Below are 16,770 nucleotides of genomic sequence, written 5' to 3' on the forward strand. Positions count from 1 at the left end.
TACTTCTACAAAACTTTTATAATTTTAAAAACAACTGCCAAACCCAAAGCATTGTCTGCCAAGAGATACATATACAGACGTTAAGTCTTGCATGCAGCCATCCGCATGGTATCAAGACGGACTTGGAAAATCTTTTGCATTACAACTCCTTTTATTTTGATCTATACGTGTTACTTTTAAAGGAAACCTTTGCATGCATTGACACTTTATTATTTGGTAAAAAGGTAAAGGGACCCCTGACCATTAGGTCCAGTCGTGGCCGACTCTGGGGTTGCAGCGCTCATCTCGCTTTATTGGCAGAGGGAGCCGGCATACAGCTTCCGGGTCATGTGGCCAGCAGGACTAAGCCGCTTCTGGCGATCCAGAGCAGCGCACGGAAACGCCGTTTACCTTCCCGCCAGATTGGTACCTATTTATCTACTTGCACTTTGACGTGCTTTCGAACTCGTCATCTCTGCCAGTCGAACAGCTGACCTTCTGATCGGCAAGCCCTAGGCTCTGTGGTTTAACCCACAGCGCCACCCGCACCCCTTTATTATTTGTTACTGGCCATGTAATTCAGTGGTCTGTGAACCTCAGCTTTAATTTGAGGAAGTTAAGTTTCCCTAAGATTGTGGAGATAGGCTTTCAAATACAATAGCAGTGCCTGGTGAACTCTCAGAAGCAGGATTCCAAACAGTCGGGTTATGGAGCTACATATACCGTATTTTTTGCTCTATAAGACTCACTTTTTCCCTCCTAAAAAGTAAGGGGAAATGTGTGTGCGTCTTATGGAGCGAATGCAGGCTGCGCAGCTGTCCCAGAAGCCAGAACAGCAAGAGGGATTGCTGCTTTCACTGCACAGAGATTCCTCTTGCTGCTCTGGCTTCTGAGATTCAGAATATTTTTTTTCTTGTTTTCCTCCTCCAAAAACTAGGTGCGATTATGGTCTGGTGCGTCCTATAGAGCGAAAAATACGGTATATGCACATATTCTGAATGATATGATACTTTATTATCCCTTTGCAGCTGTGCTGCATTTTGGTACTTTTGTCTTCCCAGGCAAAACTTGTTATGTTTGCATTTCTTGTTCTGTTAACAGGACAATAAAGCCAAGGGGGAATGCACTCTCTGTCAAGACATCAGAGGACACACTCCCCAAAATAACCTTACCTCAAGGATGGCCTTTTGGATCAGCGCCTCTCTTTTATCCTTCCGGACGGTGGCCCCAGTTAAAGGACAAGTGAAGTAGACTCCCGAGACGGACAGCATGGAGGGATCATCTTCTTGAAGAGCAGGTAAAGAATTCTAAAGAGAGGCGGGATTTAAGACAGGCGTTACGTTGGAAGAAGAAAAAGAAAAGGCCTACACCCAGTGTAGGTTATTTAGGGATGCTTTTAATGTTTGATGCATTACTGTACAGTGGTGCCTCGCAAGACGAAATTAATCCGTTCCGCGAGTCTCTTCGTCTTGCGGTTTTTTTCGTCTTGCGAAGCACGGCTCTTAGCGGCCTAGCAGCTATTAATGGCTTAGCGGCTTTAAGAAAAGGGAAACAAACTCGCAAGAATTTGCAAGACGTTTCGTCTTGCGAAGCAAGCCCATAGGGAAATTCGTCTTGCGGAACGACTCAAAAAACGGAAAACTCTTTCGTCTTGTGCGTCTTTCGTCTTGCGAGGTACCACTGTATTTTAATATGTTGTTGAAAGCTGCCCAGAGTGGCTGGGGAAGCCCAGCCAGATGAGTGGGGTATAAATAAAAATTGTTATTATGTTATTATTATTATTTTAGCTGCTGCAATGTTCATATAGACCAGGGGTCAGCAAATTTTTCGGGGGGGGGGGGAGGGATGAACAAATTGGTGGTCTCTGTTATTGCTTTCGGCCTGCAAACGATATGTTAACTCAGGGGTCATTTTTTTTAAAAATATTTTTATTGATTTTAAGAAATACAGAAAAAAGAATAAAGGATAGTTATAAGAAAATAGAGTAGAAGAATAACAAATTTCCATGTTCTTTTTCCATCAAATCTGAAGGACTTCCCCACATCCTCCAAACCCTGCATTCTCTGTCATATAAAACATCAGCAATTTGTTAACTTATTTCAAAACTTATTGTATCTTCCATTTTATCATGTTCCCTGATTTCAATTTTACTATAACCCAATTCTTATATGCTTTGTATTAAACACAATAAAGTTGTTTCATTATTTTACCTCTAAATTCTTGTGTCTTAATTTTCATTTCATTAACTTACATTTGCTGAAGCTAGAGTTTCCTAAAAGGTGCATTTTTTTTAACATTCATACAGCTTATAGTGTTTTTTCAAATAGTCCTTAAACTTTTTCCAGTCCTCCTCAATTGTTTCTTCTCCCAAGTCTCGGATTCTGCCAGTCATTTCAGCCAATTCCATATAGTCCATCAACTGTGATTGCCATTCCTCCAGCGTGGGTAAATCTTGTGTCTTCCAATATTTTGCAATCAGGATCCTTGCTGCTGTGGTAGCATACATGAAAAAGGTTCTGTCCTTCTTAAACACTCTCTGGTCCACCATGCCCAGAAGGAAGGCCTCTGGTTTCTTAGGTAAGGTAAATCTCAGTACCTTTTTTAGTTCATTATGGATCATTTCCCAGAAGGCCTTCACTTTCGGGCAGGTCCACCAGAGATGAAAGAATGTCCCTTCCGCCTCTCTACATTTCCAACATTTGTTGTCAGACAGATGGTATATCTTAGCTAGCTTGACTGGGGTCATGTACCACCGGTATACCATTTTCATAATATTTTCCTTCAAGGCAGTACATGCCGTAAATTTCAAACCGGTGTTCCATAACCTTTCCCAGTCTACAAACATAATGTTGTGCCCCACATCCTGCGCCCATTTTATCATGGCGGATTTGACTATCTCATCCTGTGTATTCCACTTAAGCAGCAAGTTATACATTCTCGAAAGTAATTTATTTTTTGGCTCTAACAATTCAGTCTCTAGTTTCGATTTTTCCACCTGGAATCCGACCTTTTTATCTATTTTAAAGACCTCCTGAATTTGCGCATAGTGCAGCCAATCTCGCACCTTGGTTTTCAGTTTTTCCAAGCTCAGCAACCTCCAATTGTCTCCAATTTTTTCAATTATTTCCCAATATTTAGGCCAATGGGCCTCCATGTTAAGTCTCTTACGTGCCTTGGCCTCCACCGGTGAGAGCCACCTCGGAGTCTTACTCTCCAGTAAGTCTTTATATTTTGTCCAGACCATCAAAATTGCTCTTCTGACAATATGGTTTTTAAACAATTTGTGCACTTTAACCTTGTCATACCACAAATATGGATGCCACCCAAACGCATTGTCAAACCCTTCCAGATCTAGGACGTCAGTGTTCTCTAGTAAAATCCAATCTTTCAACCAGCAGAAGGCTGCAGATTCATAATATAACCTCAAGTCTGGCAGGGCAAATCCCCCTCTTTCTTTCGCATCAGTTAATATTTTAAACTTTATTCGGGGCTTTTTGCCCTGCCAAACAAACTTAGAAATATCCTTCTGCCACTTTCCAAAACATTCCACCTTGTCCACGATCTGTAGGGCCTGAAACAAAAATAACATTTTCGGCAATACATTCATCTTTACAGCAGCTATTCGGCCTAACAAGGAAAGTTTCAATCTTGACCATGTTTCCAAATCTCTTTTGATTTCTGACCAACATTTCTCATAGTTATCTTTAAACAAATTCAAATTTTTAGAGGTCAGATACACCCCTAGGTATTTTACTTTTTTAACCACATTCAGCTCCGTTTCTTTAGAGAACTCATCTGTTTCTGTGACTGTCAATTTTTTTGCTAAAACCTTGGTTTTTTGCTTATTTAACTTAAACCCCGCCACCCGACCAAAATCAGAAATTAATTCTAACACTCTTTTAGTACTGGAGACTGGTTCCTGTAATGTTAATACCAAGTCATCTGCAAATGCTTTCAATTTATATTGTTTCACTCCGACCTCAATTCCCTGAACCAACCGGTCCTTTCTAATCATGTTTAGCAACACCTCCAGAACTGAAATGAACAATAGGGGGGATAGAGGGCACCCCTGACGTGTCCCTTTTTCAATTTTAAACTCCTCTGTCACCACATTATTTACTATCAATTTAGCTTTTTGTTCTGTATAGATTGCTTCTATACCATTTTCAAACCCCCGCCCCACTCCCATCCCTTCCAAATTTTTCTTCATGAACATCCAAGAAATATTATCAAAGGCCTTCTCTGCATCAATAAAAATTAAGGCCGCTCTAGTGTTAAGATTTGTTTGTAGAAGTTCCAAAATATCAATAATGTTTCTTGTGTTGTCAAACAAATGCCTACCAGGGAGAAAGCCAGCCTGGTCCTTATGGATCACTTCATTTAATACTTTTTTAAATCTACTTGCCAGAATATCTGCAAAAATTTTGTAATCCACATTTAGGAGTGAGATGGGGCGGTAATTCTTAAGTTGAGTCTTTTCAGTTTCTAGTTTAGGTATCAATGTGATGAAAGCTTCTTTCCACGTTTCCGGTGCCTTCCTTCCCTCCATAATCTGGTTACAAACCTCCATCAAGGGTTGTATCAAATAATCCTTTAAAACTTTATAATATTTGGAGGTTAGACCATCAGGGCCTGGAGACTTGCCCAATTGAAGATTCTGAATGGCACTTTCAATTTCTTGCTGTGTGATGTTACAATTCAGGTTTGTTCTCATTTCCTGGGGTATTTTTTGTAATCCATTAGTTTTAAGAAATTGATCCACCTCGGAAGCTTTTTGCGGCCCTTGTGAGTAGAGTTCTTTGAAATATCTCTGGAAACACTTTCTAATTTCCTCAGGTTTCTGAACCATTCTCCCTTCAATCTCTAGATTTGTAACTGTATTAAGCTTTTGTCTCTTTTTCAACTGCCAGGCTAGCAGTTTCCCACACTTATTCGCTGATTCAAAGGATCTTTGTTTCATTTGTTTAATTTTCCATTCCACCTCTTGATTTATCAATTTTGAATATTGCGCCTGGAAAAATTTCACTTCTCTTAACACATCCTTCGACTTAGGCCTAGATCTTAATTTTTTCTCTCCTTCTCTTATTTTCTCCAATATCTTCTCCTTCTTTTCATTCCAGAGCCTTTTCTTAATCGTGTTTTGTTGTATTAGAAACCCTCTCATGACTGCCTTGCTTGCGTCCCAGATTATTCTTTTTTCCACGGTGGTATTCAAATTTATCTCAAAATAGTCCTTTAAAGTTTTTTGGGCCTTCTTAACAATCTCCTGATCTCTTAATATAGTGTCATTCATTTTCCATCTAAAGGATCCGGTTGTATTTAGTCTCAATTCCACTTTCAAAGCATTATGGTCGGAGCAGGTTTTTGGGCAGATTTCCACTTTTCTAGTCTTAGGTGCCAGTCCTCTAGTTGTCCATATTTGGTCGATTCGTGTCCATGTCAGATGAGCTTCAGAAAAGAAAGTTCCTTCTTTCCCTAGAGGGTTCTTAACCCTCCATATGTCGATTAAGTCCATATTGTCAGTCATTTCAAAAAAGGTTTTAGGTAGTCTGCCATCTTTCGATATGTTGGCACTTTGTGACTTATCCATGTTTACAGACACAACCCCATTCATATCACCCAACATAATGATGTTATTATAGTCCAAGTAATCCAACATATATTCCTAATATCAAAAATTTTTCTCCTTGTGTCTGTATTTCAATCGCCAAAATTCGGCCATGTTCATCTTTAAATAAGAATTTCGGTGACAGGCTCTCCTTTGCATATATCACCACTCCTCTTTTCTTAACTTTGTCCGAAGAAATAAATTCTTGGCCTAGTCTTTTATTAATTAGCACTTTTCTGTGGAGCCTTGTCACATGTGTTTCTTGTAGGCAGATAACGTCCAATTGTTCCTTTTTCAAAATGTGAAAAACTTTCCTTCTTTTTTCCGGGGAATTTCCACCATTTATGTTCCAACTGAGAAGCTGCAGAGACATCCTGATTCAATTGACGGGTCCTACAATGGGGTGTCTAAGTTTCCCTCCGATCCCGGAGGAGGTAGTGCTGGTCCAGATCCAGGTGGTATGACTCTTGGAGGTGGTCCCGGTGGTGGTGGAGGCCAAGAAGCTGCAGCTCCTTTTTGCAGGTCCTCCTCGTGGTCGTGTAGGAACTTCTGCTGGTCTTCAGGTGATTTAATTTTTATTTTCCTTCCTTTGTAAGTAAATGAAAGTCCTTGTGGAAACTCCCACCTATAAGGAATTCCGTTGTGTCTCAACAATTTAGTCAAGTCTATATAGGTAGTCCTAAGTTCCAAGAGATATTTGGGTATATCTCTGTAAATTTCAGCCTTTTTGCCTTCTATCTCCAAAGATTTCTTGAAATGTAGGCCTAATATCTTATCCCTCTCTTCTCTTGATCTCAGAATAACTAAGCAGTCTCTGGACTTGTCTTTCTTTACAGATTTTCCCAGTCTAAAGGCTGTCACAATTTTAAAGTCCTTTTCTTCCTCAATTCCCCAGAATTTGGAGAACAAAAGTGTCAGAAATCCCTCTAGATTGTCTTTCTCCAGTTCCGGGATAGCCCTTATCCTGAGATTGTTTTCTTTACTTTTCAATTCAACTTCCGGAGGCGGCGCGAAACAGCAATGGCGGTCCTCTTCGCGCTGTGAAGAGGGGCTCCGCGAAAAAGGGTCGTCCGCTACGGCAAAGCGGAGACCAATCAAGAAAAACCGCAGGCAGAGCGAGCCTGCGGCCGTGGGACTCGGCGGGCGCCTTGAGCCCCCCCAGAAGCGGAGAAGGAGCCTCGTAAGAGGCTCCGGAACGTGAAAGGGGGAGCGGCGCTGTGAGTTCATCGCTCTTTTCGTGGACGCAAAGCCGCGCTGCTGCTGCTGATGAGCGCCGACCTTTCTTCCTGAAAACATCGAAATTGGAGCAACATACCCGTGAGTAAAGGGTTTAAATTTTTTTACCAAATTGGAGAAATTCGGCTGAAAACGGGAGGCGAGTAACAGGAAGTCCGCCTCCCGACTCTGCTAATTAGATCAAAGCAAGGGCTCGGAAGCGAGCTGAAGTGTTTAAAAGGGACTGTAAAAGTGGAAGAAAGAGTGCATTGATAGACTGTGTATATTTGAGGAGAAAAGGGAAAGAATTGTGAAATTTATGGACTTTTGCTTTCTGGATCTGTCCCCCTATTTTTGGGCTAAACGGAATTAAAAGGGGTAACCCTGTCATCGGGCTGCCAGTGTATAGAAGAGAACTGTCAAACTGCTGTCAAACTGACGACATTGTAGCAGAGATTTAAACTGTTGCATGGACTGAGATATTAACGTTTAACATTGTTGCTGAGACCTCCTTTGACACCTTGTGGCTGGAGTTTAAGAAATTGGAAGCTTTGGAAACCTTCCTTTTGCGCATTGGAATTACAAAAATTTAACATGGGGAATATAGGAACTTCAACGGCAGAAAATAGTTCCTTCCTTTTTTGAAATTTTGAAATACTCCCCCTAGAGGACTGTGGAAGTATAGTGGCCTGGGAATTGAACTTTATTGAAATTCTTTGTGGTTTAATTGTTTATACTTTGGACTCGTCTTTCTCATGGGACAAAAGATGATTTGACCTTGAACAGAGGCAGGTGTGGAATGAGCGGCTCAGGGAGAACAAGAGCAGCTAAAGCCAAAGATAAAGAAAAAGAGAAAAAATCTGGGCAACTGACGCAAACAACTTTAACTCATCATCGTAGATCATCCGTCCCAACTGTGCTGACAGCACAGGAGGTGGAATTTGTACAGCCTGTTACAGAAGATATGGCAACTGGAGGATCTGAAACAGTTTTGAAACAAATTTTGGAACAACTGGCAGTTTTAAATCAAAAAGTGGATAATCAAACATCAAAAATTGACCAAGCTACATCCTCTATTGGCAGATTAACTGAACAGGTTTCGCAGCACACCCAGGCGATTGAAAAACTGCAAGGAGCTACGGCTGAAAACTACAAATTAGCTGTGGAAGCCAACCAAAAAGCAGAACAGGCGAATATAAAGGTTGATGAAATTAAAGGGGAAGTAAGGCCTCTGAAAAGACAGGTAGGGTAACAACAAGCCTACCTGTCATTGGTTGGGGTCAACAAACCTTTTCAGCAGGGATCGGGTCCCCTGTCCCTCAGACCTTGTGGGGGGCCGGATTATATTGGGGGGGGTAAGCAGTGGCTGCTTACCTGCGTCTTGCAAGCGGCAGGGGCTCACGGCGGCGGGAAGATGAGCGGCATGTGAAAGGACTTTGGAGAGGGGCTGCTTGAAATGGCGGCTGCTCAAGTGCTGCTGCTGTTGCAACAAACCCAGCCCCCTTCCTCCTCTAGGCAGGGCAGGGAGAAGCCAGGAGGAGGGAGGGAGGAGGCAGTGCCGCTGCTGTGTGAGGGAGAGGGAAAGAACGTGCGCACTGGCGATCCCCACGGCGATTCCCGGACCATCTGCGGGCCGGATCCAGAAGGCCATTGGACCTGATCTGGCCCACGGGCCTTAGTTTGCCTACCCATGATATAGATAAGGGGTAGGCAAGGTCTACCTTGCCTTGGCTGGTTCACTCCCGCGGAGATCGCTCCGTGGGCTGGGTCGCGTCTGCACAGGCACGATTTACAGTGCTGTGGAAGCGAGTCCCTGCTCTGTGCCGCACCAGTTTAGCGCAGCGCGTGGGTGGCTCGGTTTGGGGGTGGCTTGTGGGCCATTTAAACGACCCCCGTGGGCCGCAGGTTGCTGACCCCTGATATAGATCCATCTGAGGTATTGATTGGTTTTGAAATGATTTACCTGTACACCTGATTGTTACTGCAACAGTGATGCCTCAATTTTGCATTTATGAGCTGCTTGGAGCAGATTTACACAGAAAAGCGGCATACAAATTTAAAACAATAAATAAATGAAGGAAAGCCCAACCCTTTGAAGAAATACTGAAAGAGCAGGTCAAAAACCTATTAATAAATGGCGAGGCGACAAATGCAGCTGTTCCTACCTTCTGATCCACAGCGGCTCCTTTGTCGCTTGCAGCTGCTTCAGCCATAAGCTCCTTTTTCACTAGAAGAACAATTAAAACAAAGATATGCATCAAAAGTGAAATTTGAGGAGAGGAGCAACCAGGTATTTGGGGTCTATACCCATGGGTTGTGTGCTATAAATTAATGTTCTGTCCAAATTTACATCACCTTCTCTCTCTCTCTCTCTCTCTCTCTCTCTCTCTCTCATTGTGCACAATTACCTTCATTGCAAGTAGACCCAATGAAAATAACTGATACAACTCGGGCCCATTAAGATAAGAAGATTCCTGCTGGATCAGAACAATACAGAACAACAAACCCCTGTGTTGCAAACTTAACACAACAAACAACGCAAGCAACACGAAGACCAGTACAGTGGTACCTTGGGTTACATACCCTTCAGGTTACAGACTCCGCTAACCCAGAAATAGTGCTTCAGGTTAAGAACTTTGCTTCAGGATGAGAACAGAAATTGTGCTCCGGTGGCACGGCAGCAGCAGGAGGCCCCATTAGCTAAAGTGGTGCTTCAGGTTAAGAACAGTTTCAGGTTAAGTACAGACCTCCGGAACGAACTAAGTACTTAAACCGAGGTACCACTGTATACTAGAAAGCACTGTAATTCTTATTGCATAATATACATGATTTAGCACAACAAAAACAAAATGTGTACACTTGTAAATTCTCTAATATATTTGAAAACATCTAGTCCTCATTCTCACAGTGGCCAACCAGAGGCCTGTGGGGAACCCTCCAGCCCAGCGGTTCTCAACCTGTGGGTCCCCAGATGTTGTTGGACTACAACTCCCATCACCCCTGAGCTCTGGCCTTGCTAGCTAGGGGTGATGGGAGTTGTAGTTCCAACAACATCTGGGGACCCACAGGTTGAGAAAGGCTGCTCCAGCAGGACCCAAGCACACACAAACCCTCTCCCCTCCTGTGGTTTCCAGCAATTGATATTCAGGAGTGTTAGTGCCTCTGACCCTGAACCTAGGACTTGCTGATCAGAAGGTCGGCGGTTCGAATCCCTGCGACGGGGTGTGCTCCCGTTGCTCGGTCCCTGCTCCTGCCAACCTAGCAGTTCGAAAGCACATCAAAGTGCAAGTAGATAAATAGGTACCGCTCCGGCGGAAAGGTAAACGGCGTTTCCGTGCACTGCTCTGGTTCGCCAGAAGCAGCTCAGTCCTGCTGGCCACATGACCCAGAAGCTGTACGCCGGCTCCCTCGGCCAATAAAGCGAGATGAGCGCCACAACCCCAGAGTCGGTCACGACTGGACCTAATGGTCAGGGGTCCCTTTACCTTTAGCTTACTGTGAGCAGGACTTCGCAGGCTTTTTTTACAAGGTGTGTAGGAAACTGGATACACTGCCCCAAAAGCACAGGCACTGCACTTTCCCCTTCCTTCTGTGGAATAAGAGTGCCTCCCTGGATCCTCAGAACATATAAATCAGGGGTAGGCAACCTAAGGCCTGAGGGCTGGATGCAACCCAATCGCCTTCTCAATCCAGCCCGCAGACGGTCCGGGAATCAGCATGTTTTTACATGAGTAAAATGCGTCCTTTTATTTAAAATGCATCTCTGGGTTATTTGTGGGGCATAGGAATTTGTTCATTAATTTATTTTTATATAGTCCAGCCCACCACAAGGTCTGAGGGACAGTGGACTGGCCCACAGCTGAAAATGGTTGCTGAGCCCTGATATAAATCAACAACTAACCAAAAAGAGAGAGAGATTTCATTAAGACTCGCAGGCCAGCAACTCCTGCCCCTCGCCCTTTTACCCTGATTCCGGATGGCGTCTTGGGACGAGGGGGGACGAGGTTTGGGTTTCTGCTCCAGCCGGGCCAGGGCTGCTGCCGCCGCCATCTGAGCTTCATTGGTTGGCCCTTGGCGACACTTGGGAGGAGGGTCAGCTTTCGGCTTCTCCTTGGGAGCTCTTTCTCTGTTGGGGAGAAACGGAGACACTTTGAGGGCAGAGAAGCGCAAGTGCTTTGAAGGCCCAGCAAAGAACACAAGTGCAAGGGAGCCTGTCAAGCAGAACTGTTGCCAGGGGACGCAGGTCAATTCTGTGTCCAGGGCAGTTGTCTACCAGCTCCATCTGGTATGCAGGCTGAGACCCTCCCTGCCCACAGACTGTCTCCCCATAGTGGTGCATGCTCTGGTTATCTCCCGCTTGGACTACCGCAATGCGCTCTACATGGGGCTACCTTTGAAAGCCGGTTGGACACTACAACTAATCCAGAATGCGGCAGCTAGACTGGTGACTGGGAGCGGCCACCGAGACCATATAACACAGGTCCTGAAAGACCTACGTTGGCTCCCAGGACATGTCCGAGCACAATTCAAAGTGTTGGTGCTGACCTTTAAAGTCCTAAACGGCCTCAGCCCAGTAGACCTGAAGGAGCGTCTCCACCCCCATCGTCCAGCCCGGACACTGAGGTCCAGCTCCGAGGGCCTTCTGGTGGTTCCCTCATTGCGAGAAGCCAAGTTACCGGGAACCAGGCAGAGGGCCTTCTCGGTGGTGGCGCCTGCCCTGTGGAACGCCCTCCCATCAGATGTCAAGGAAATAAACAACTATCTGACTTTTAGAAGACATCTGAAGGCAGCCCTGTTCAAGGAAGCTTTTAATAGGTTATTGTATTTTAATATTCTGTTGGAAGCCGCCCAGAGTGGCTAGGGAAACCCAGCCAGATGGGCGGGGTATAAATAATAAATAATTATTTGAGGGCAGAGAAGTGCCAGTGCTTTGAATGCCCAGCAAAGAACGCAAGCGCCAGGGAGCCTGTCAAACAGAACTGTCGCCCTGAGGATCACAAGTGGCCAACCCCTTCCAGGTGGCGGCCCCCAGCAGCTGGAGGCAGGGCTGGCAGCACTGGGCAATACTGCCAATCCCCAGCCCGCAGCCCTGGACCTGTTCCTTCTGCTCTTCGCCATGAACACAGAGAAGCGACAGGAGCAGTATCTGCCTCCAGTCACCTCTACCTCGAGATGAAGGTGAAGGTGTGAGCAAATGAGAAAACCTGTTTGAGAAGATTCCAGTGTGCCCAAAATTCTTTTGGGAATTGTAGGGACAGAACTACTTGAATTGCATAGAAATGTATTTAATGAATGCTACCTGCCCAAAGGGACGCGGGTGGCGCTGTGGGTTAAACCACAGAGCCTAGGACTTGCCGAGCAGAAGGTCGAATCCCCATGACGGGGTGAGCTCTCGTTGCTCGGTCCCTGCTCCTGCCAACCTAGCAGTTCAAAAGCACGTCCAAGTGCAAGTAGATAAATAGGTACCACTCCGGCGGGAAGGTAAACGGCGTATCCGTGCGCTGCTCTGATTCGCCAAAAGCGGCTTAGTCCTGCTGGCCCCATGACCCGGAAGCTGTACGCCGGCTCCCTCGGCCAATAAAGCAACATGAGCGCCGCAACCCCAGAGTTGGCCACGACTGGACCTAATGGTCAAGGGTCCCTTTGCCTTTACCTTACCTGCTCAAAAGTGGAAAGAGGAAGTCGTCCCAGCAAAGGAAGAATGGATACAAAAACTTATGGAATATGCAGAAAGGGTGAAACTTACCAGAAGAATAAGAAATCAAGACAACTTTTTTAAATAAAAGAATGGAAATGGTTTACTGAATATTTACAGATAAATTGCAAACAGATAAAACCATTGGCAGGGTTACTGTAATAACCTGCAGTTTTGTAAGAGTATATATTTAAAGTAGATAATTAAACAAGCAAATTAAATGGATTTGAAAACGCAGAAGTTACTAAAAAATAAATTTAAGGAACCGCAGAAAGAGGGGGAAGGAAGTCAAACGTTGAAGTGTTAAATTGGTCGTAAAACTAATGAAATGGTTCAACTTGAAAAGTATAAATAAAAACGTTTTTAAAAAGAGAGAAGGTGCGAGTGTAGCTAAAGAGCTGAGTCAAGAAAGCTACATAAGGAAGGAGCAACTGCAAGAGAAGGCTAGCTTGGTTTTTAAGCCCTAAGGCAGGGCTGAGGAACTTGAGGTCTTCTAGCTGTTGTTGGGCTCCAAGTCCCACTAGCCCCAGTCAGGGATGATGGGAAATGTAGTCCCAACAACATCTGATGGGCCACAGATCCCTCACCATTGCAGAAGGAGTTTCATAAAACGGCGGGAATATTGCGCCAACGAAGAGAACTAATAGGTACACGGACCACTGAATGTTTCCAAGGAAACTGTAAACAGATAAGAACACTGGCAGGGTTATTTTAATAAGCTGCAGTTTTATTTCAAAAGTATATACTTAAAGCAGATGAATAAATGGACAAATTAAGTTAATTTGGATATGCAGAAAGTATTAAAAATAAATTTAAGGAACCGCAGAAAGAGGGGGGAAGGAAGTCAGGCTTTGAAATGTTAAAATGACTGTAAAATTATTAAAATGTATAAAACTAAAAGGGACCCGGGTGGCGCTATGGTCTAAACCACAGAGCCTAGGGCTTGCCGATCAGAAGGTCAGCAGTTCGAATCCCCACAACAGGGTGAGCTCCCGTTTTTCGGTCCCTGCTCCTGCCCACCTAGCAGTTTGAAAGCACGTCAAAGTGCAAGTAGATAAATAGGTACCGCTCCGGCAGGAAGGTAAAGGGCGTTTCCGTGCGCTGCTCTGGTTCTCCAGAAGCAGCTTAGTCATGTTGGCCACATGACCCAGAAGCTCCCTCGGCCAGTAAAGCGAGATGAGCACGTAACCCCAGAGTCGTCTGTAACTGGACCTAATGGTCAGGGTTACCTTTACCTTTACTATAAAACTAAAAATCATCAATATTTATTATATATAGATAGATAGATATAGCTATAGATACACACACACACACACGACCAGCCTGTTTAAACTCCAATGCCTTTCAAGATGGAGCCGATCTGTTTCTTGATGTTTAAAAGCCTCCGCCTAGAAGTTACTGAGTACATCCCAGGCTGAGCTGGGATTGGAGCTTACAGTCTTTCACAACTCTCAGGGCACGGCTGGCTGGCTACGTACCTGCCCAATTACACATAAATGAGCAGGAAGATGACTTACACACCTATTCATATAGCGCAGGGAATTCCACGCAAAACAGAGAAATACTCCCAGGAGAAAAAAGAGACTGATATAGTGAAGGGGGTACATACACCACTCGGTGGTGGGGTGTTCTGCTCATCCTGGCAAACGCAAGCTCAGCAGAGAAGCCAAGGCAGTATGGACTCTGTCCAGCCACCACTGTCCCCACAGTGTCACAGCACCATCACAAAGGGCTTGGGGAGCACCCACTTGCAGCCAGAGGCCCCCCAGAACGTCTTGGATGAAGGAGTTGAGGTGACGCTCGTCAAATCTGCAGGTGACACCAAACTGGGAGGGGTAGCGAATGCCGCAGGAAACAGAATTGGGATTCAGAAAGACCTTAATGGATTGGAGAACTGGGCGCAAGCTAACAAAACGGATTTTGATAAGGACAAATGTAAGGTTCTGCACTTAGGCAGGAAGAACCAAATGCACAAATATAGGATGGGGGGGGGGGACATCTGGCTTGCTAGGGGTACCTGTGGAAAGGATCTAGGGGTCTTGGTGGACCACAAGCTGAACATGAGTCAACTGTGTGATGCAGCAGCAAAAAAGGCTAATGCTATTCTATGCTGCATCAACAGAAGTCTAGTATCCAGATCAAGGGAAGTAATAGGTAAAGGTAAAGGGACCCCTGACCCTTAGGTCCAGTCGTGGCCGACTCTGGGGTTGCGGCGCTCATCTCGCTTTACTGGCCGAGGGAGCCGGCGTCCAGCTTCCGGGTCATGTGGCCAGCAGGACTAAGCTGCTTCTGGCAAACCAGAGCAGCGCACGGAAATGCCGTTTACCTTCCCGACGGAGTGGTACCTATTTATCTACTTGCACTTTGACGTGCTTTCAAACTGCTAGGTTGGCAGGAGCAGGGACCAAGCAACGGGAGCTCACCCCGTCGCGGGGATTCGAACCGCCGACCTTCTGATCGGCAAGTCCTAGGCTCTGTGGTTTAACCCACAGCGCCGCCCACGTCCAATTCTGGGCACCACAATTTAAGAAGCATGTTGACAAGCTGCGACCATCAAGGGTCTGCAAGCTAAGCTTAATGAGGAGCGTTTGAAGGAGCTGGGTATGTTTAGCTTGGAAAAGAGGAGACTGGGAGGAAATAGGAGAGCCATCTTCAAGCCTGTGAAGGGCTGTCACACGGAGGAGGGAACAAGCTTGTTTTCTCCTGCTCTAGAGGGCAGAACTCGAACCCATGGCTTCAAATATTCTGAGTGAACATTAGGCAGAAAAGCTGTTCCGACTGGGATGGAAGGTGGTGGGACGAGATGGTGGGACAGTGTTCTTGAAGTGAAATTAAGAGACGCCTGCTTCTTGGGAGAAAAGCAATGACAAACCTAGACAGCATCTTAAAAAGCAGAGACATCACCTTGCCAACAAAGGTCCGTATAGTTAAAGCTCTGGTTTTCCCAGCAGTGATGTATGGAAGTGAGAGCTGGACCTTAAAGAAGGCTGATCGCCGAAGAATTGATGCTTTTGACTTATGGTGCTGGAGGAGACTCTTGAGGGTCCCATGGACTGCAAGAAGATCCAACCTCTCCATTCTGAAGGAAACCAGCCCTGAGTGCTCACTGGAAGGACAGATCCTGAAGCTGAGGCTCCAAGACTTTGGCCACCTCATGAGAAGAGAAGACTCCCTGGAAAAGACCCTGATGTTGGGAAAGATGGAGGGCACAAGGAGAAGGGGATGACAGAAGACGAGGTGGTGGGACAGTGTTCTCGAAGCTGCCAGCATGAGTTTGACCAAACTGTGGGAGGCAGTGGAAGACAGGAGGGCCTGGCGTGCTCTGGTCCAGGGGGTCACGAAGAGGCAGACACGACTAAACGACTAAACAACAACCCTCTAGTTGAGATCCCTGTCTTGCAGCGGGGGCTGGACTAGATGACCTTTGGGGAACCCCCTTCCCTGCCCCTCATTCTCTTCTCTCCCTCCCCCACGGGGACCCCGCCCACCATTCGCAGAGGGGGGGGGCTGGTTACCTAGGCGACTCGCTGAGCTTCTGGCCCGGCCCGGCTCCCTTGAACTGCAGCTCCGCTTTGATATCCTGGAAAAACTTCTTCATGGCGGCGGCGTCGAAAGCGCCCCTCCCCCCACTTTTCCTCCCCCTCCCCCCTCCCCTCACGAATCCCCAAACATATCAGCGCCCGCCTCCACCCTTCGACTTTCGTTTCCTCTCGTCGCTCCGCCGTAAACAGGAAGCGGAAGACGGTTGCCGGAAGGAAGAAGGAACGCGTTTTCCGGTCACGTGCAACCGCCACTTCCGCCCTCTCTGGACTCAAACGGGAGGTTGAGCGCTTCCCCTGCAGAGAGCCCAGCCGGAAGTGGAAACCCTGGGCTTTCGGTTGGTTAGACGTCTATGGTTCCCGCTCCCGGCTAGGAAGGAAGGCCGCTCTAGGCGAGTGACCTTCCTTCTCCATGGTCAAAGTTTACCAAGTCCTTAAATGAGGCCATGAAGACTTAGGGACGTGGAGTTGGAAGGGACCCTGAGGGTCATCTAGCCCAACCCGCTGCAATGCAGGAATATTCAGCCATCCCATATGGCAGGGATAGGCAACCTAAGGTCCGGGGGCCAGATCTGGCCTTGCAAATCCAGCCTGCGGATGGTCTGGGAATCAGTGTGTTTTTACATGAGTAGAAGGTGTCCTTTTATTTAGAATGCATCTCTGGGTTATTTGTGGGGCATAAGAATTCGTTCATTCCCCCCCCCCAAAAAAAGAAATAGTCTGACCCCCCATGG

At 46.0% G+C, this 16,770-nt stretch overlaps 1 protein-coding gene across 3 annotated transcripts in view; it reads right to left on the bottom strand.

The window, feature by feature from the left end:
- UBXN6 (UBX domain protein 6) overlaps nucleotides 1-16,254 on the bottom strand; it is a 30,549-nt gene extending 14,295 nt beyond the window's left edge. The window contains exons 1-4 of one of the 3 annotated variants that reach the window (XM_083720574.1): nucleotides 16,013-16,254; nucleotides 10,768-10,928; nucleotides 8,968-9,029; nucleotides 1,152-1,286 (exon numbers count right to left, since the gene is read on the bottom strand). In XM_083720574.1, the coding sequence (XP_083576700.1) occupies nucleotides 1,152-1,286; nucleotides 8,968-9,029; nucleotides 10,768-10,928; nucleotides 16,013-16,095 (441 nt within the window). In that variant the 5' untranslated portion in view covers nucleotides 16,096-16,254. Of the gene's footprint in view, nucleotides 1-1,151; nucleotides 1,287-8,967; nucleotides 9,030-10,767; nucleotides 10,929-14,018; nucleotides 14,210-16,012 lie in introns of those variants that run through there. The other 2 variants (XM_083720575.1, XM_083720573.1) reach the window with 2 other exon arrangements.
- Between the last annotated feature and the right edge of the window lie 516 nt (nucleotides 16,255-16,770).

Source organism: Podarcis gaigeae (genome assembly GCF_964106915.1).
Source record: "Podarcis gaigeae genome assembly, chromosome: 18".
NCBI lineage: Eukaryota > Metazoa > Chordata > Lepidosauria > Squamata > Lacertidae > Podarcis > Podarcis gaigeae.